Source organism: Equus asinus, chromosome 25 (genome assembly GCF_041296235.1).
Source record: "Equus asinus isolate D_3611 breed Donkey chromosome 25, EquAss-T2T_v2, whole genome shotgun sequence".
NCBI classification, from domain to species: Eukaryota; Metazoa; Chordata; class Mammalia; order Perissodactyla; family Equidae; genus Equus; species Equus asinus.
In genome coordinates this window covers 40328416-40349703 of record NC_091814.1, presented here as the reverse complement: position 1 = coordinate 40349703, position 21288 = coordinate 40328416, and the positions used below count along the sequence as shown (strand labels likewise).

Genomic DNA, 21288 nt, shown 5'->3' with positions numbered 1-21288 from the left:
CAGAATTTTAAATATCTAAATGTGATGGGTATATTTAATGAAACCAAATCCAAATATAAGAATGACTTTAGGATTCCTTTTGCTTTATTATGTATTCCTTTAAAAAATATCTATTAGCATGTAAAACAAAAGGTTGCCTTTAAGAGTTGAATTTTTTTCCTCCTTTCTCTTCTCTCATTGTTTTATCCATTTTCCATCCATTAGGCCATGCTCTTGTAATCCTTCTGGCAGCGTAGATGAATGTAATTTTGAAACAGGAAGATGTGTTTGCAAAGACAATGTTGAAGGCTTCAATTGTGAGAGGTAGCTCATTCTTTCTCCACCTGCATTGTGTTTTCTCTGTTATCCTATTTCAAGTACAAAAAATACCTGACTGTATCTTTACCTTTTCCAGATGCAAACCTGGATTTTTTAATCTGGAATCATCTAATCCCAGGGGTTGCACACCCTGCTTCTGCTTTGGGCATTCTTCTGTCTGTACAAATGCCGTCGGCTACAGTGTTTATTCTATAACCTCTACCTTTCAGATTGGTAATTGAGACCTTTCCTTCTCTTGCATAGAAATGTAAGACTAGACTTACAATATTTAAAAAGATGAGGACTTTTTGGTGGTGGCAACACTTGATGTTTTTTAATGTATATGATTTTTCTTGTTTGGCTTTTTAATTTAATGAAAACGTACATGTGGTTTTAGAGTTTACCGTACGATAAATGTTACATAAAATAAAGCAAAATATAGCTTGAGGGGTATAGCATATATAAGTACTGTTGTAGTACTTTTATTGATGATTTTCTATATGTTTTTGTGGAATAGAGAGGACCTGAATTCAGGATGTTTACGATGTAATGGGGCGTTTGTGTTTTCATTCTCTGCTTGCAGATGAGGATGGGTGGCATGCGGAACAAAGGGACGGCTCCGAAGCATCACTGGAGTGGTCCTCTGAGAGGCAAGACATCGCCGTCATCTCAGACAGCTACTTTCCTAGGTACTTCATTGCTCCTGGTAAGTGAGGCTAGAAAGCAGTCTGCCTTGATGTGGGCTCCCATTTAGTCTCATTCTCATTCTCGTTCTTGTACCCCATTGTGTCTGCATTCCAGCGAAGTTCTTGGGCACGCAGGTGTTGAGTTATGGTCAGAACCTCTCCTTTTCCTTTCGAGTGGACAGGCGAGACACTCGCCTCTCTGCAGAAGACCTGGTGCTTGAGGGAGCTGGCCTCAGAGTGTCTGTGCCCTTGATCGCTCAGGGCAATTCCTATCCGAGTGAGACCACTGTGAAATACGTCTTCAGGTAAGGTGGTCTTCTTTGTAAAATCTGACTTGACCAGAATTCTAAAAGTGATTTCTTTATCTAAGCTTATCAGGGCTCAAGGTTTATGCTGAAGAAAAACTTCTGGTTGTCAAGGTGACTTTGTGAAAGGGGGCCTTCCCTTTGTTTGCCTGTACTGTTTCCACTTGTACTGTCAAACCAACAGACTCATTTCTGACTTGGTTAGTTTGTCAGAGCATTGCATTGCTTGTGGCATAAATGAAGTAAGAAATGATTTCTCAACACTCAGACTTGTCCTTACAGAGGTTACAGTGGCCCTTTCTTTCTCTCCAGGCTCCATGAAGCAACAGATTACCCTTGGAGGCCTACTCTTACCCCTTTCGAATTTCAAAAGCTCTTAAACAATTTGACCTCTATCAAGATCCGTGGGACATATAGTGAGAGAAGTAAGTTATGATATAATTTAGGGGAATTGTTTAAGATGTTGATTAGGTAGAAGCATCCATAATAATGCAAAAATTTATCTCTAAAGTCCTAATACATAGCACTGACCTTAAAGAAGTAGTATAAAAATACCTCATTATTCATAAATTATGTATAAAAATAATGTGTTTTTTAACTACTTTCAAGGACCTAGAGAAAATTAGCTAAAATTAGTAAACAGCGTTGTTTTATAATGAATAAGCCTATTGAGTTTGCGTTACATATAAGTAGATTCTTCTAAGAATGCTGAATATAGTTCTGCTGGCTTACTTTGCTTAATTTTCATTTCCTTTTATTTATGCTATGTAATTATCAAGTCTTTTTAACCATTGGCTAAATTATGAAAAATTATAAATTATCAAATAGAAGTGTTAAAATTTTAGATGAGACCGTTTTAAGTATGCCTTTAAAATTTTTTTCCTATAAAACTGTCTTTTGATGATGACCTTTTTCTGTAGAAAGGTAAATCTGTTTGGGGGAAGTGGAGTCAGAGTGGTGGTGTAGCATTGGGAGTGGCATCAGCAGCTTGAATATGTTGATTTTTGAGATGCCTGCATGAATATCCAGATGAAAATGTCTTTATAAGTAGTTAGAAATATGGGTCTGGGGTTTAGGAAGAAGTTAGGACTGGAGGTCTAGAATTGAAAGGTTGTCAAGGTATGGCCAATAATTTTTAAACTTGGAGATGTGATCAAAAAATATAGAAAGAGAAAAGAAGGTGCAGTCCTGGAAACATAGTTGCCTAAGGACCATGCCCTGAGACTTAAAGGAGAAAAAGAATTTTAAGGAGGAGCAACAATTAAAAGGTTTAGGAAGATAGCACCATTGGATTTTGGATTGGGTGACTGAGGACTCATTGGTGAGGGTTTTTTTTTTTAAGAAGTGTTGAAACTGTGGTTAGATTGCAGTGCTTTGATAAGTAATTTGAAGGTCATGAAGTAAAATAAAGATTATTCTTTTAAGAAGTTTGACTATAAGAAAAGGAAAAGAGGTGGACCGTGATTTGGGAGTAGGGACAAGACTGAAGAGTACTTTTAGCATGGGGAGACTTAAGGATGTTTAGAATTGGAAGCACATTAATCAATGGAGATGCATCTCATGATCTAAACAGGGAAAAAATCCAAAAACATTAAAAGTTAACTAAGTTCAAAGCAATAATAGAAGAGATGTCTTTCCACCTCAGGTTGTTGTTTTCTAAGCATTATATAAACAGCAAGTGATATTTCATAACATGGGGAAATGCACTTGAAGCATAAGTCTACAAAGAGACAGGACTGGAATGGAAATTAAAGGGCTGTACGATGACATAATCAAGGACTGCCTCTTCTGTAGGATGTTCCTGCTGAGGCTATCACTTGCACTGTTGGGTTGGATGGCCCATTGGTCTAAGCCAATATAAGGCTTCCTCTATTTTTATTTTTTTCTGGAAATAGGAAAGCATTGTGATATATGGCATAATGGCTTAAGAATAATTGTGTATTTGTTGAAGTAGCCCTGAGTATTAGAACTTACTTATTTTTGCTATTTTATGCAGGGCAAAGAATATAATTGAGTGGTACTTGTTGACAGGTGCTTTCTTTGCTTTCTTCTCCTGGACTTCTCCGATCAGTGCCTGCTTTTGTGGCAAAAGAACAAAACCGCTGCTTAATGGCTGCAGACCTAAACTCTTCTTGTCCCCCACATTCTTGCTCTTATCTTTTCTTGCCCCGGATTATTACCCAATGCTTTTCATTTTTCACGTTGGTGTTTGGAAGAACTGTAGAATCCAACAAATCTGGGGGTGTGTGTGTGTAAAAGTATGCATTTGCTGCACTGCTATTCTACATGCTTAGTATCAAGTACCATCTGATTGTTCCAAATGCGATTTTCTAGTTATCTTCTCCAATAAATGAATTAAACTATGGTTAATTATCTCTGGAATTTTGGGTCTAGTTACTCTTTAGCATTATTGACTTTTTGTGAGCTTTTGGAAAACAGAAGCCAATTCAGTGATTTTCTTTTCCACATCAAACACAGGTGCTGGATATTTGGATGATGTCACCCTGGCAAGTGCTCGTCCTGGGCCTGGGGTCCCTGCCACTTGGGTGGAGTCCTGCACCTGTCCTGTGGGATACGGAGGACAGTTCTGTGAGATGTGTCTCTCAGGTTACAGAAGAGAAACTCCAAGTCTTGGACCATACAGTCCATGTGTGCTCTGTACGTGCAATGGACACAGCGAGACCTGTGACCCTGAGACAGGTGAGAAGATAATCTGGGGGGACTGCTAGACCTGAGTTCTCTTTAGCAGCTGGGTAGGAAATGCTTGTTGTCTTATTTGCTCGTACACTTGCCTGCTTTCTCATACCCGCTCTCCAAACAGGTGTTTGTAACTGCAGAGACAATACAGCTGGCCCCCACTGTGAGAAGTGTAGTGACGGGTACTATGGAGATTCCACAGTGGGCGGCACCTCTGATTGCCAGCCGTGTCCATGTCCCGGAGGCTCAAGCTGTGCAGTTGTCCCTAAGACACAGGAGGTGGTGTGCACCAACTGTCCTACTGGCACCACCGGTAAGTCCATGCTTTCCATCTGCTTTCAATGTTCTGTCCTATAAAGCTATCTCGGACAGACAAGCTTTGGGTTTTTTGGACTTTTGTCTTTTTCTTGATATAAAGTGGTAATTTTTAAATTCTTTGTTTTCTCTCCAAATAGTTCTTTCAGTGTATCAGAGCCCATCACATTTAGTTGGGAAAAAAAATATTTTTATAGCTTTGGATAGGGCTCTGTTCCCATTCTCTGAGTTTCTTTTCGGTAAGAACATAAAACTAGATCTTCCCTAGCTACTCAGGGAACTGCCTGTGCTGAATGACCGAGGAGACTGAGGCTCGCTGGTGCCTGTTTCCCCTCTTCCCGTGACTTCAGCCTCCACGTAATGGGGAGGGTCCAGCCAGGCCTGATACAGTCTTTGACTCCATGACAAGCTTTTTGTTCAGAAGATTTTACTCTAGAGCTTGAAAATAAGTAGAAACCAAAACACTGAGCTAATAATCTGTGTCTCTTGAGCCTCATCAACATATTTCCTTAATCATTGGGAAGCATCAAAATACTCCTTTTGCCACCACTCCACTGACCTCACACTGAGCTCAAGGACCTTGCAACACAGAGAGATATAGTCATTTGTTTAAGTTAGTTGAGAAAACAAGGGGTAAAAATTAGGGTTCTGTTATCACCTGGCTCGAGTGGAATGATCTATAGCAGTTCTAGAGGATATTAATTAGTGTATAGAGGTCTCTGAAAAACAGCATAGACTTTGTAAAAAGTAATACCATCACTCTTTATTTCTATATGCTACTTTAGTTTTTAACCATTTGCTATTTTTATGTTTATTCAGTTGTTTATTGTCTGTTTTCTCCCTTCACTCCTCCGCCCCTAGTTTAAGCTCCATGAGAGCAAGGACTTTTGTCTGTTTTATTCACTTTTGGGTCTCTAACAACCCAGAATAGTGTTTGGCATATGTGTTTATTGAACGAATGTGCATGTTTACTGAATGAATGGAGAGAGATTGTAGGTACAAAGTAGGATGTTCCTCATTGAGAAGACTCTTGAAGAATATGAATAACCACTGATAGGCCCTGAGATCTTCAGGCGTGGTATGCTTCTGCATTTAATCTTTAAAACAATCTTGAGGTAAATTAATTATACTCTTTTCAGCAAATTTTTGAGCACATGGCTTTGGGAATACAAAGATGAATGAGGAATGATCCCTACTTTTCAGGGGCTAAAATATGGAAGGAAGCACACAAAGTTAGAAATTGTTAGGTTCTGTTAACTGCTCCCCCCCCCCCCCCCCCCCCCCCACCGTGAGGCCCAGGTTAGGGAGCCTGTGGCTACTGTTCCAAGTGCTACGCTCTCATGTGGTTTCCATGACGTCTGCCCATACTTCTATGGGTAAGATCTTTATTAAACTCTCCTTGAGTCTTGCTAATTTGAATGTGCCATTATTTTCTGCTGTGATCTTGAGTCATATGGCTAAAGGAATCTCAAATTTTAGCAAATCTAAGCTAAATCTTTGATTTCTTCCCTTTTTCTCCGACTCAACCCTGTTCCCTCCCCAATCTTGTTCATCTCAGTAAAAATGCTACCATCCACCTAGTTGCTCAATCTAAAATCCTAGACTCATCCTTGCTTCTTCTTTCTTTCATTTTCCAGAAGCAACTAGCCCACATGTATTAATGATTCTATCTCAAATCTGACCACTTTTCACTACTCCCACTGCCACCGCCTGGGTCCACACCCCTGTCATCTCCCACCTGGAATATCCTCCTTGGTTCACTCTGCTCTCCTACAATCCATTCTCCACACAGCAGTCAGAGTAATACCTTTAAAATGTAAATCAGGTCACATCGCTTTTAAACTCTCATCTCACTGCACTTTGATTTAAACCCAAATTCCTTACTGTGACCTACAGTGTCGGCTCTTACTGCTTCCATACGCTTGTCTTGCTTTTCTGTAACATTCTTTCCTTGGATATTATTGTGGCTGGTTTCTTCTGTCTTTCCATTGTCATCTCAAGTGTCTCCTCTTTACAGAGGCTTTCTCTAACCACCCAATCTAAAGTAGACTTCACCCTCTTACTCTGTCATGTTGCTCTGTTTTAACTTTTTTATGCTTATCCCCATCCGAAGTGATCCTGTTTGTTTGTATGTCTGTGGATTCGTCTCCCCCACCTGTAGCGTAAGCTTTGTGAGAGTGGAGACATTGTCCACCTTGTTCATCACATCCTCCTGTCAACCTCAAACAGTGTCTGTATATAATAGATGCTCAGTAAATATTTGTTGAATGAATAAATGAACAAACCTCTGTTTCTGCAGAAAGTTTAGGCTAATTCAGGCCCTGTTGTCTACAAAGATGTCAAGAAGCCAACTTGAGCCAATAATGGTGAGAAAGTGGAAAAGGAAAGATAAGGAACAATGAGTTTAGTTGGTAGAAGGAGACCTGGATTCTAGCTCTGTCTCTCTTACTATCAGCTGTTTGGTTGTGGGCAAGTTAACTTAACCTCTGTTCCCCAAACTATAATAGAAACAGGTGGCAAATGATGATCTCCAAGTTCTCTTCTAAAATGCTCTGATTCTGTGCTAGTTGACACTACTCAAGTAAGAATTAGCATATGCCTTTTATTTTTTAAGAGAATGATCCTGCTCACCCTGTTGTATAGGAAAGTTATGGTATCAAGAGTCATCTTTCACCTTTCTTAATATCATCACAAAAACAAATATTTATGAATGTGGCATCCCTTGGGACTGAGAGAGGGTAATAAACCCTGAGCCTGACTCATTTACAAAGCACTTTTAGTGCGTGATTTCAGTTAGTCCTCAGAACAATTGAAGTGAAGTAGGAAAACCAGGTGCTGTCTTTCTAATGAGGAAATGGAGATGCACCCAAGGTCACTCTGCTGGCCTGGCACAGTGCCAGAACTACAGGCCAGGTCCTCTGCTCTCCTAGGCTGCTGCCGCATCCCCTGCACCCTGTTGCCTTGCATCTCATTGTTACACTAGCCTATTAATAACCAGTGTTAATTTGTAAGCAGACTGTGTAATCAGTAGCACCAGAAATGCCTAAGGCCATTCTTTCATAACATCAGATTGTCTCATGCCCAGGTAAAAGATGTGAGCTCTGTGATGATGGCTACTTTGGAGACCCTCTGGGTAGAAATGGCCCTGTGAGGCTTTGCCGCCTGTGCCAGTGCAATGACAACATCGATCCTAACGCAGTTGGAAATTGCAATCGCTTGACGGGAGAATGCCTAAAATGCATCTATAACACTGCCGGCTTCTATTGTGACCGGTGCAAAGAAGGATTTTTTGGAAATCCCCTGGCTCCTAATCCAGCAGACAAATGCAAAGGTAATCAGCCATCAGCCAGATTCTGTCACAATTGTACTCACTTATTCTGAAATTCATTGTGTGGTCTCTTTAAATATTTACAGTTGTTTGGTCTGATGCAGCACTGTTCAATAGAAACACAGTGCAAACCACTTAGGTAATCTAATTCTTTGTAGTAGACGTATTAAAATTAAGAGAAGCAGGTGAAATTAGTGTTAATAATATATTTAACCTAATATAGCTAACATTTTCATTCCAATGAGTAATCAGTAAGGAATTGTTGAGATGGATGTTCTTTTGTTCCCCCTCCAAGTCTGCAAAATCCAGTGTGTATTTCACATTTACAGCACATCTCAATTCAGACCAGCCACATTTCAAGTGCTCAGTAGCCACGGGTGACCAGTGGCTACTGTATCGAACAACACAAGTCTAAAGAATCTGTTTGTATTGTTTATATTTTAGTATTTCTCTCAGGTGATTTGCATCTTTTGCTGTCTGTCTTCCTGCCTTAGCCTGCGATTGCAACCCCTATGGGACCGTGAGGCAGCAGAGTGGCTGTAACCCTGTGACCGGGCAGTGTGAATGTCTGCCTCACGTGACCGGCCGGGACTGTGGAGCTTGTGACCCTGGATTCTACAACCTGCAGAGTGGGCAAGGCTGTGAGAGGTAAGACATCAGCTGCTTTTGGTGGAAATAATCTTTGCTTTTTGTATTGTAAGAGATGAATTTTTACGAGTTATGTTTAATAGTTAGCTTCACTTTATTCAGGAATTATTTGAATGCCTAATTGAGACAAGGCACCCTTAGAGGCAATACTGGAGAGTTATAATTAAGCTGATGGGGGAAAAGAGTGGAATGCAGTGGCTCCAGCTGTATCAGAGTCACCTGAGCAACGTTTTAAAAAATGTGAATTGTGAGGTTCTTTTTGAGACATTTAGAATCAAGCTTCTAGGGTTGCAGTCTGGGAAGTCCTGTTGTCAGAGCTCCTGGTCAGCACCTATATGGTGCCAGGTTAGAGGGCCACTGGTACTGGTTTTAGTGGTGGGATAACAGTGCTTGTGTGGGTTGGGTTAGAAAAAGAGGTTCTGAATAGAACTCATGAATATTACTTGAACTTCATAGAATGTTAAGAGATTAGAAACATCCTGTTTTCTAACACAAACTACATCAGTCCTATGCTGAGAGAAAAAAAGCAAGTTTGCTTTAAGTCTGTTTTTCTTACCTGAGAAATGTCACGTGTTCATTTTCAGGTGTGACTGCCATGCTTTGGGTTCCACCAACGGACAGTGTGACATCCGCACTGGCCAGTGTGAGTGCCAGCCTGGCATCACCGGTCAGCACTGTGAGCTCTGTGAGGTCAACCACTTTGGCTTTGGACACGAAGGCTGCAAACGTAAGGGGTGTTGGTGGCGTAGAACTCTAAGTCTCCCCTAATTCCGGTTAGAACCGTAAGTCCAGGAAGGAATTTGGCAGCCTCAGTCTAGCCACACGGCTTAGAGTCAGGGCTGTACCCAAACCATCATAGATGCGTTATTTGATGAAACTCTGGGGATTGAGAGCTTCTCTGGTTTCTTTGCAACCACTTTATTTACATCTTCTTTTATAGTGCTTCTGATTTTTTATTTTTTCAGTCTTTTGTTTTTGAAAAAAAAAATCTCCCTTTGATTACTGAGCCTTCCCACTGTGCTTAATGAAACTTTTTTATTGATCGCATTCTTAATGCAGATGATGAAACAGTGAGAGATTCTGCTCACAATGTGTTTGTTGACTTACTGGCTGCAGTTGCTTCCCACCCTTGGGGCCCTTTTGGTACGGTTACGTATAAACATCTGCTGCTTCTTGGCATAAACACTTGCCTGGAATTAGGCCTCAGAATAGTCTGGGGTTTTGCTTTCTGAATTCCTTCATTTCTCCTGTGGAATGTAGCATAAGTCATTGACTCAGTTCAGAGAACAAAGGGAGTAAACAAACTATAAAATAATGCAAAATAAGCATTAGTGTTTGGGTTTTCTAGTTCCTTAGTGAGAGGGAATATTAAACAGTAGAGAAATGAAGGTAGAGGTGAGTTCTTGAAGTGTACAGAAAGGGCACTGATTAGTTTACTAGACTAATTTCTATAATTATTAAGTAAGATGAAATGTGCCCCCTCCAAAGGATGCACATTTTACTTTAAAACTTACTTTTGATTAAAATATTTGTCTTCTCTTTGAAGTGGACTTAACCATTTAAATTCTCATAAATCAGCTTGTTTTTCAAAAAATGTCTACTCACCATGATAGTACAGTCAGCTTATTGATATCAGTCTGAATTACAAGAAAATGTCCTGTTCCTTCTTTTCCTTATGTAATTTTCCCTTCATTCTGCAGCCTGTGACTGTCATCCTGAGGGATCTCTTTCACTCCAGTGCAAAGATGATGGTCGCTGTGAATGCAAAGAAGGTTTTGTGGGAAATCGCTGTGACCAGTGTGAAGAGAACTATTTCTACAATCGGTCTTGGCCTGGCTGCCAGGAATGTCCAGCATGTTACCGGCTGGTGAAGGATAAGGTAAGCTGTCAACAGTGCATGCATGCATTCATTCAGCAATGGGCACTTGCTGTGTGCTAAGCTCTAGAAAAAAATGGTGAACAAGATAGACACAGTCCCTGTTCTCAAAGACTCGTGTTCCACTTGGGAGACAAATAATAAAAATTAAAGAAAGAAATACTGAGGTAAGTGCCAGAAAGAATACAAACAGAGAATAACTGAGGGGAACTGCTTTATATACGGCCTCTCTAAGGAAATTCATTTAAGGTGAGAACTTAAGGATGAGAAGAGCAAGCCAAATGAGAAGTAATGGGTAGGCTGTTCCATGCAGAGGGAACAAAGGCCTCGAAGCTGGAGGGTGTCTGGAGCCTGATGAAGGAGTGGTTTGTGATAAGACTGGAGAGGTTGGTAGAGATAGCTTTTGTTGTACCATGTTGACCATAGTAAGGAATTTAGATTTTATTCCAAATCCAATAGGAATGCAATGAAGAGTTTTAAGCTAGGAGATCCAGTTTATATTTTAAGAAGAATGCTCTGACTGCTATGTGAAGAATGATTGTTAGGAGTGGGGCCAAAGCTGAAGCGTAGACTGGGTTGGTTAAATATGTGTGTTTGCAGGGGCATGGCATTACAGGGGACGAGGATAGGGAAAGAGGAATCAAGGATAGATCTTGGGTTTTTTGCTTAAGGTGGCTGGAGGCATTATTTATTGAGATGGAAATGACTTGGAACAGATTTAAGAGACAAAATCAAGAGTAGGGTTTTGGAGGTAAAGTTGAGATACCTATCAGAGAGCCAAGTGGAGATATCAAGAAGGTAATCTAAAATGCAAGAGAGGAGTCAGAACTGGAGAATCATCCGCGTAGAGTGTTTAAAGTCAAAGGAATGGGCCTGGAAGTTTTTCTTTTGTTCAAACTCCTTTTTTTTTTGGTGAGGAAGATTGTCACTGAGCTAATATCTGTGTCAGTCTTCCTCTTTTTTATGTGGGACACCACAACAGCACAGCTTGACAAGCAGTGCTAGAGCCGCACCTGGCATCGCAACTGCTAATCCCAGGCCACCATCGTGGAGCATGCAAACTTAACTGCTATGCCACCAGGCCAGCCCTAGTGTTTGTTTTGAAGCTAGAGAAATAAAGAAAAACTACTCATGCTCTCTGTTTAAAAATCAACATACATAGAGTGTATAGACCTACATATTTATAGAGTGCTCCTTTGATTATTATTCCTGGAGAAAGTACAATTGAGTTCTTCAGGAATATTTGTATGTCCTACGTTTCCTTTTCTTCCTTTCTTATGTTTAGGTTGCTGATCATCGAGTGAAACTCCAGGAATTAGAGAATCTGATAGCAAATCTTGGAACTGGGGATGAGATGGTGACGGATCAAGCCTTTGAGGACAGACTAAAGGAAGCAGAGAGAGAAGTTATGGACCTCCTTCGTGAGGCCCAGGACGTCAAAGGTACGTATGGTTAAACAGTGGGTAGCTTCTGGGAGACGGGCCACTCTTTAGATGTGGCTCCTAATTCAAGGTTAATTAGTATGGTTTTATAAAACTCTCTCAATTTTTAAACCATTTGTAGAATATGGATCATTTTACATTTTAAACAATATATAAAAATTCAAGAACTCGTCAACTTAGTGTTTTAAGATATAGTAAGCATAAAATAATTTTCCCAACACATCAAAAACTATTAGATGTTAAAATTCCAAGCGTTTTATAAATCTCTTCCATTATAGTGTTTTAAAATAGTTTTAAAAAAATCATCAAAGGTATGCATTTCGAGTGTGTGTTACTGTAAGTAGAAAATTTGAACTTTGATTTTTTTTATCATTCTAGTGAGTGAGAATTTATTTTACGCACCGCTTTAGTTCCTTAGAGAGGACTCTCATAAGGAAGAATTGTGGTCTTCAAGTGTTGACTGAACAGCTAGCTACTAAATATATAGCACTCAGTATCTATGAAAGTAAAGATTAGAAATTAGTGCCTACTTATGAAATTTTCTGTCTTAGAGAACAAATGTGCTAATACTGTTATATAGAAGTATATATTTTATGTATTGTGTGCGTATTTAATCTCCTTTGCAATTAGCTCAGTCCTCTGTACGTTAGCTGATGACACTGATGATAAGCAGAAAAGGGGTTGACTTAAGATTTAGAAAATTTATTTTAAAATACTTTATTGTCTTTAAAAGAACCTGAGGTTTTAAAACTTTGAAAGTGAAAAAGACGCGTTATTTTAAATAATTTACTTGCTTTTTAAATCACTTTAAAATTTTATTATTTCTTACTCTCTGGTTAAGCTTTTTTTCTAAATGTGGGCAAGTCCTTTTCTGCACTTACTGAGTGCCTGTAGTACGCCCAGCATTGTGCTAAATGCCAATAATGAAGAGATGCCTGAGACACTGCTCCTTCTATCAGGATGCTCCCCCTCTGGCCCAGGTCACTTTCGTTTGGGGGCTTTGTGTCATTGAGATCCAGGTGTTCACAGACAGTCACAGTGAATGTGCATTAATGTTAGTACATGTGGGACCCCAGTGTTCGACTTCCCTATTGAGTTGATGAATCTGTATCCATTTAGAGTTAGAGAAATCTTCCTTTCAGAGTATAGGTCAACAAAAACTAAATATGTTGCTTATTTCTTATTGTAAATATCCCTAATATATAGAATTTTGATTTTATAAAATTATTGAAGTAGAGGAGGAGGTAATTGGATGCATCTCGTTTTGGCCAGTATGTTTGCTTTTTATTTGAGAGTCTAGAAATCATTTTATGAGGTAAGTTTTTAGAAATTGAAAAATAAAACGAGAGGTCAATAGCTTACATTAGCTTTAGGAGTTTGTATTTTGTTTTGGTTCTCGGTACCTTTTAAGTCTTATAGCATAGATTAAGAAGAATTTAAATGTTTCCTGTTCTATATAAACAATAGTGGTTTTTTTAGGATGTTCATTTTTCAGCAACAACTTTTGACGTATGTCTTTCCATTACGGTAATGCATTCTCTTGTAACAACAAATTCATGTCTGTCCTGCCATATACACTGAAGAACTGAATGTGGCATTTAAGTGCCAATCAGTCCACCTGAGAGACGGAGTTTGGCACGCAACTCTGGTGCCAGCACCATCAGTAGGTGGGCGTAGTCACGGGGTGAGAAAGGAAGGGTCAGCCAGCACTGCCATTCATCTAAGCCCCACATCTCGGGGCAGCCCCAGTCACTTCTAGCTCTTTTCAGCCACAATGACTACCTGCTTTCCTCTGCCCAAGCAGGTGATTCTGTTGGACAGAAGCTCTGATAGGAGTCATGGCCATCATACCTCCCCTCCACGGCCGCAATGACTACCTGCTTTCCTCTGCCCAAGCAGGTGATTCTGTTGGACAGAAGCTCTGATAGGAGTCATGGCCATCATACCTCCCCTCCAGCAACCTGGGGGGTGGGGAGCATAGTGGGCTGCTCCTTCTGATAGCTTTGGGAGCACCATAGTGAAGCTGGGTTGAAATCCATTCCTACTAAGACCAGATTCGTGAAGTTCTTGGCTGATCTTTCCTACTTAGGTTCAATCTAGCCAAGAATAAAAATATCGTCATAATGATTTATCTTTTCAGATTATCCTGTGTTTTTACTTGCAGTTTAAACTTGGGTTTATTCTGTAGCTTTGAAAGAAGACTACATGATGCAATTACATCTTGCTGTTAGACACTTGGCATTGAAGGCATTTGAAGTGATCTTACCAGTTAGGTCATCTATACTATTTTCACATACTATTGTGTCTCTAAAGAACTGGCCAGAGAGATCCGTATCTTGAAGGTCTCAAGAGAAGGGGCTTCCATAACTTCATTGGCTGCTTATGCTTCCTAAATCTGAATGATTTTTCCATGATTTCACCTTGTTTTTATCTTTTGTATTTCCTTAAAAATGTTCTTAAATATCTTAAAAATCTATCAAAAAATTGTTTAAGTAATCATCCAGTCAGGCCCACTGTGTATAGTTAGGCAAGAGTTTTGCAGCACACCAACTTTGCACGTGTGTTTGGTGGCCCTACTTACAAGTTGCTATTTTCCAAACTTGTATTCGTCTTTATTGACCTTAACTTTGACCTGTCATCTCTTTTACATTCCTTGGAAAATTTAGATGCCAATATTAAGCATCATGCTGAAATAAGAACTGGTCAATTTTGAATAGGACTGACTTATGGTTCTTGTATATTAATATAACTGAATGACATGAGAATTTTAATGATGACAATTATATTTGCATGAGCTTGTATTTATCTCTTGGTTTATTAGGACCCAGGATTGAGGTTTAAGTTGAATGGGCGTAATTAATAACAATTTGAAGAACTGTTCAAAAGCAGAAATCAATTTGAAAGAAATTACATGAATATGCCAGGGAGTGAAGGGTGGCAGCAAGAGTTTGTTTAGTTTAAAATACAAAATGAATTTAATTTGCCATACTTGAGCATCTGTTTTGAATGTAGTTTTTTCCCAGTTTAGAAAAATGTCCAGTTCTTAGAACTGGTAGTGCTTTTAATAACATTGTGTTTTTGTGACTAAATCTGTCATGCACTTGAATATCAATTTTTCCTTCATCAGGCATTTCTTGGGTGTCTTCTCTTGGCCAGTCACCATATTAGGCTGGGGATGTAGTGATGAAGGAGGAGCTCATAGTCAAGTGGGACAGACAGGCACACAGTGTAACCATGGAGGTACTACTGGGCACAGTAAAGGCTGACCAGGTCTGCTGATGGGCTTAGGGAAAACTGGTCAGAAAGATGCTGTGTTTGGAAGCATAAAGAGAAGTGGTGCCTAGGATTTCATATGAGGTATGTCCCCCACTTCAGATAATTTATGGACTTTCTTCTGCAATGCCATTGCAGATGTAGACCAAAATCTGATGGATCGCCTCCAGAGAGTGAATAACACCTTATCTAGCCAAATTAGCCGTTTACAGAATATCCGGAATACCATTGAAGAGACTGGAAACTTGGCTGAACAAGCACGTGCCCGGGTAGAAAGCACAGAGCAGTTAATTGAAATCGCATCCAGAGAACTGGAGAAAGCAAAGATTGCTGTTGCCAATGTGGTGAGTGATTGCAAAGGTCTGAGGTGGGGGTAGGGGGGAGTCCCTTGGTAATGTGTAGCAAGTCTGTTAGCAGTGGAGTGCTTCTTCAGCTAAATCAACTCCTTGTGTCTTTTTGTCTCTAAGCATGGAGCAAGAAAGCCACATTGCTCATAGTTGTCATGAAATAGTTATCATGAACTGGATAAAAACCAAAGGACAATCTGGGTGCTTTCTCTAGCTTTCTTCCTTCTATGAAAGCAGTCAATTTAGGCTTTCTTTATCCTTTATGGAAAATAGAAATAGTCTGCAGTCAAGGATGCTGATATTAAGTAAAAGTCTCTGAAATTAAGGAGGGGCCTTCTTTTTGCTAAGTAATGCTAATGAAAATTTACTTTTGGCACTTGCTTTATTAAATTTAAATAATTCAGTCCTTTGAGATTAGCGCTTTGTTTATTTCCTCTGAAGTCGATCACTCAGCCAGACTCTACGGGGGACCCAAACAACATGACTCTTTTGGCAGAAGAGGCGCGAAAGCTTGCTGAACGGTAACCTCCAGACAATGGTTAAGTTATGGCTGTCCTCGTGGTGTTTATGTGTCATCTTATTCTATACCCACAGACACTTTCCACAGAACCCACTTTTGCAAAGTTTGCTCTCTTTTCTGAAATGTTACCAGCTAAATGTACTCTTTTCTTCCCTTTACTTTGAAATTAAAATATTTACTTTGAATATTAGAATATGATGGTTTAGAGGGAAGTTAGATTTGCACATCTCAAAGAAAACCATAACATTTTTAGATTTTTAATTTTGAAAAAGTTAATAGTTAACTCTAAGAAGTTCAGTACAATTTATTATTTTTTTAAATTTTTAACAGAAATGTATAGTTTTCAAGTTTCAATAGAGAACATTTACTAGCCCATAGTACTTTTGAAAATCCCTGAAAGAAAACAGACCATTTTATTACTGACTTTTTTATTAAGTGTAAGGTAATTTCTTAAGAAGACTTTAAATTGTGGAGGGCATCAAGTTAAAAAAGATTTTTTTAAATAAAATTACTAGAATGTTGGCTCCATGAGGGCAGGCATTTTTGTGTGTTTTATTCACTGCAGAAGTCCCAATGCCTGAAACAGTCTGGCATGCACTAAGTACTCATAAATGTTTGTTGAAAGCATTGCAGAACAGCTAGTAAACCTCATGGCTGTAGGGTGCTTAGGAAAGCCTGATGTTAGAATTTTAACCTCAATGTCCAGAGCAATTACATTGGCTTCTTGCTTTAACTGGAGCTCCTTTTCTGTTCTTTGTAACTGTAAATGTGTAAAGTGTGTAATTTAGTTCATAGAACATTCATGATTTCAAAGCCAGATTTTCTGATTAAAAGAAGACAGCTGAAAACATTATGGAAAGCTCCCAGGAAAATTAGGTCTTGGAGAAAAATTAATTCTGGTGTACTTCATAAATGAATTTGGAAGGAAAGTTTATCATACCCAAAAGAATGGCCACGTATTGCAGCACGACAATGTAATATGAAATTTTAGAGCTAAAAAAAACCTTAGCAGTTACCCAGCTAAAATGCACTATTGGGCTGGAGTCCCTGTTGACACGTTCCTTGCCGTTTGTTGTTGAGTTGCTTTTCCTGGCCAGTGATTAGGTTCTATGTGAGAAATCTGAATATCAAAGCTATTTCAAGACTACATAGTGACTGAACCAGAGTAGTGATTAAAGATTAGCTCTGGGATTTGTGTTTATGACTAGATAAATGAGTTCTGGCTAACATAAATGGTTTTTTATATCAATTACTCTTAAATAACTATATTTAAAAGTAATTTTGGGGGGGTTAGCCTGGTGGCATTAGTGGTTAAGTTCATGCGCTCCACTTCAGTGGCCCAGGGTTTGTGGGTTTGGATCTCAGGCATGGCCCCGCACACCGCTCATCAAGCCATGCTGTGGCAGCGTCCCATATACAAAATAGAGGAAGATTGGCACAGATGTTAGCTCAGGGACAATCTTCCTCACAAAAAAAAAGTAATTTTTTGAAGAAATGTAAAACATTTTCCCCCATAAATTTTATACCATTAATTTTCTTGGAAAATAACATTTTCTCAGATTACAGAATGCTGTTTGTAAACTCAGCCCCACTGAAATGATTGCAAAATTCCAGATTTTCCAGTATTTGTAGAACTCTGCCCACATTAGTATATGTATATATAATAAGGTAAGCATTACCTAAATGCTTTTTCTTTCTCTATTAGATGGTTCTGTTTCATGGTTTATTTGTTCTTTTGTTATACAGCCATAAACAAGAAGCCGATGACATTGTACGAGTGGCAAAGACAGCCAATGAGACATCAACTGAAGCGTATAATTTGCTTTTGAGGACACTGGCAGGAGAAAACCAAACAGCATTTGAGATTGAAGAGCTTAATAGAAAGTGAGTGTAATTTAAAAGTGGCTTGTAGCCCTTCAGTTGTTCTTGTAAATAACACCAGTTCAATGAAAAATTAAAGGGTGGTGGATTCAGGGCATGCATTCATGCAGTAAGATTCTTTTGTTAATCATGCTTTTGCAATGGCACAGTAATTAGAACACAGGATGTAGAGCCATCAAGATTTTATTTGATCTAATTACTCTAGCTGCAGAGAATGGAAACAAGACTAGCCATGATCCTTAAAATTCTGCATAAATGAAAAAAGAAGATAAAAAAATCATAAAATAGAGAAAATATACTTGAGCTACAAATATTTAAAAGGTATCCAAAATAAAAAAGTATATGGTAAACCGTATGTTATAAATAGAAGTAATGAGATGAAATATAAGTTTAAACTGTGTTGGTATTAAGTAATAGCATTTTCATATAGTGTTTTCTTTGAGGTTTGGAAATAGTCACAGTGATTTAAACTGGAATGAACCTGGGTAACATTAAGATGCTAATAGCAACTAACTTTTCCATTAAATCATGTCTTTTGTGCCTTAGGTATGAACAAGCAAAGAACATCTCAGAGGATCTAGAGAAGCAAGCTGCCCGAGTACACGAGGAGGCCAAAAGGGCTGGTGACAAAGCTGTGGAGATCTACGCCAGCGTGGCCCAGCTGACTCCTGTGGACTCAGAAGCGCTGGAGGTATGGGCTGGACAGCCTGTATGCAGAGGCCTCTGCTGTCACTGCCATCACCCATCCACAGTCCCCACCCTCACCCCCAAACATACACACCCCCCTCACGGTCTGGGTGAGAGCTGTTCTCACTAGATAGCTGCAGCTGTCACTAGCACCCACCTCCTCTGTCCTCCAACTTACTCCCTGGTAAAGCTGAGTTCTATTTTAGATATGTTCATAGACCTTATGGAGGTAAAGAATCCTCTGACTATAAACATTAAATCTCAAAGACGACTTTAGTGATATGCATAATCACTCCTAAATCTTTAATATAGAGATCCAAATTATAATATATCTGGATTAATTAAAGCAGATTACAGCTAGACCCTTACTCCCAGGCACTATCTGCTTAAGAATGAGAAAGAAATGAAGGGGAATGGTTTAAATGAAAGAACTGTATCAAGATGCCCTGGGGCAGGTAAAATATTTTGAGATTGGTAATATTTTATTTCATATGTACTCTCATCATGAACCCTCATACCAGGCTCAGTATAAATGGTGTATTTTTTACATTAAACTTCAAATTTGTTAAGTTTCACTTCTTACATCTGAGGCGTGGACTTGATTTTTACCATACAGGTTTGGGTCTCTTCAGACATGTACATCCTGTATGATTCCACGTATATGAAACTTGAGACTAGGCAAAACTAATCTATGATGATAAAAACCACACCAGTGGCAGCTGTATTGTTGGAAAGATGGGTGTGGAAATTGACTGGAAAGAGATGCAAGGGAATTTCCTGGGGTGGAAATATTCTGTATCTCGATTGGGGTGTTGGTTACAGGGGTAAATATATTTGTCATAACTCATCACACTAAACACTGGGCATTTCACTGTGTGTAAAGTACACCTCAGTTTTTAAAAAAGAATCCTTAAAACCTTGACCTGCACTGTTCTTTCAAAAATACCTATTGAATGTTAAATATAATTGAGTTATTAAGCTTCCTTTTTCATCAATTTATTTTCTCTAAAATGTAATGATTTTAATTGCTTTTCTCAGAATGAGGCAAATAAAATAAAAAAGGAAGCTGAGGATCTGGACCGTCTGATTGACCAGAAGTTGAAAGATTATGAGGATCTGAGAGAGGACATGAGAGGGAAGGAACTTGAAGTAAAGAACCTTCTGGAGAAGGGAAAGACTGAACAGCAGGTTGGTTTGATATGTAGGTTGCTTCATTTCTTGAGGCAGAATTTGAAACTGTCCAAGTGGAAGCTGTGTCTGTCATGTCGCCACAGTTGCAGAAACAGCAAACCACAAGTATTCAGAGGAGGGCCTTACGTGGGATGCCCAGGCCCAGCTGGCTGTGTGCTGGGATGTCTCAGCATGGTGGCTTAGGGGTGCCTGCCCTCTTAGGAGAGAGAAGGGATTTACCCTGGAGGGTTTGTCCTCTGATCTGCCATGTGTTTGCAGACTGCTGACCAGCTCCTAGCCCGAGCTGATGCTGCCAAGGCTCTTGCAGAAGAAGCTGCTAAAAAGGGACGAAATACGTTACAAGAAGCCAATGACATTCTCAACAACCTGAAAGGTATGAAAGGGTCAAATAGGATAAATTTGTATGCTTCCTCCATTAGGGTGATTTCCTTTTTTTTTTTTATTTTAAAAAAAATTTTACCATGCGACTTTCTGAACATACACAATGTGAAAGATAATAGTATAAAAAATCCCATATACCTCTCATCCAGATTCGACAGTTATGATTTTTACTACACTTACTTTGTCCCCCAACACCCACCCTACTTTTTTTGTGCTGAAGCATTTCAAAGAGGAATCCCAGAGCTCATGTCGTTTTACCCGTGTATTCCTCGGTATGAAAACCACAAAAAGGGAATTTTTTTTATGTTAGGATAATTCATGTAACCAAAATATGCCTATTTAGCTGACTTATGTTGGTAAATGGAGATTATCTTTAATTTTCTCTGCCAGTTGCATCTCAATCTTTGTGTTTCTTTCCTCACCCAAGATAAAAAAGAAAGGTGCTCACTTCAGTGTGCGGCCCTGGACTCCGCTCTGATAAAATTGCCGTAGGTTCTATAAACATGGAAGCCTTGCAGGACAGTGGTTGAATGTGTGGACTGTGGTGTCAGTGGGATTCAGTCAGAATCCCTGATCCATCTCTTGTGTACTGTGACTCCTTGGGGAAATCGTCTGCCTCTTCAATCCTCAATTTTCACACATATAAAATGATACATTGCCTGCATCACAGGCCCTAAAGCTCTTCCCTCAGCACCTAACACGTAGTAAACACTGAATAAACTGCAGCTTTTAATACTGGTTGAGGTGGTAGTGATGACATCCTCAGTGCTCTGTGCAAAAATAAATTTTTCAAGTAAGAGTTTGCTTTCCAGAAACAGATGTTCATTCATCTGAATCTTCCGTGAAGGGCTGTGTGCTTTGTTCTTCTAGGATTTCAGTCCATGCTGTTTTTTGTTTTTCTCCCCTGACTTTCGTTGTTCATATAACAAAATCCCATTGCAGCTCCCTGAAGGGTCCCTTTTGGCTTGCCGAGAGTTTAGTTCACATGCATTCCTTGAACTTGTTACAGATTTTGATAGGCGCGTGAACGACAACAAGACTGCTGCCGAGGAGGCGCTCCGGAGGATTCCTGCCATCAACCAGACCATAGCTGAAGCCAACGAGAAGACAAGGGAGGCACAGCTGGCGCTGGGCAACGCTGCCGCCGACGCCACCGAGGCTAAGAACAAGGCCCACGAGGCAGAGAGGATCGCCAGCGCTGTCCAAAAGGTGTGCATTTCTCTGAAATAAAGTCTTTGCTCATAGATTTCTCTCACCATTGTCCACTTTCTTTCCAGACCCCAAAAAGCCTTTGCAATGTTTTTCCTTGACTCCAGTAAAATTATCTTAAACCATCCTCGTCGTTTATTATTTTTTTTACTCGGCGTTAGGATAGGTAACCACCTTGACTGAGGCGGGAGAATCATTGAAATCA

At 39.5% G+C, this 21288-nt stretch overlaps 1 protein-coding gene across 1 annotated transcript in view; it reads left to right on the top strand.

Annotated features, from left to right (window-relative positions):
• LAMC1 (laminin subunit gamma 1) overlaps nt 1–21288 on the top strand; it is a 116104-nt gene that overhangs the window by 86806 nt on the left and 8010 nt on the right. The window contains exons 7-25 of the mRNA XM_014850315.3: nt 205–303; nt 395–531; nt 881–1003; nt 1099–1288; nt 1601–1713; nt 3767–3988; nt 4110–4298; nt 7386–7631; nt 8123–8276; nt 8861–9003; nt 9977–10155; nt 11438–11594; nt 15006–15211; nt 15656–15735; nt 17481–17618; nt 18162–18306; nt 19341–19490; nt 19752–19866; nt 20884–21083. Of these exons, the coding sequence (XP_014705801.3) occupies nt 205–303; nt 395–531; nt 881–1003; nt 1099–1288; nt 1601–1713; nt 3767–3988; nt 4110–4298; nt 7386–7631; nt 8123–8276; nt 8861–9003; nt 9977–10155; nt 11438–11594; nt 15006–15211; nt 15656–15735; nt 17481–17618; nt 18162–18306; nt 19341–19490; nt 19752–19866; nt 20884–21083 (2986 nt within the window). The remainder of the gene's footprint in view (nt 1–204; nt 304–394; nt 532–880; nt 1004–1098; nt 1289–1600; nt 1714–3766; nt 3989–4109; nt 4299–7385; nt 7632–8122; nt 8277–8860; nt 9004–9976; nt 10156–11437; nt 11595–15005; nt 15212–15655; nt 15736–17480; nt 17619–18161; nt 18307–19340; nt 19491–19751; nt 19867–20883; nt 21084–21288) is intronic.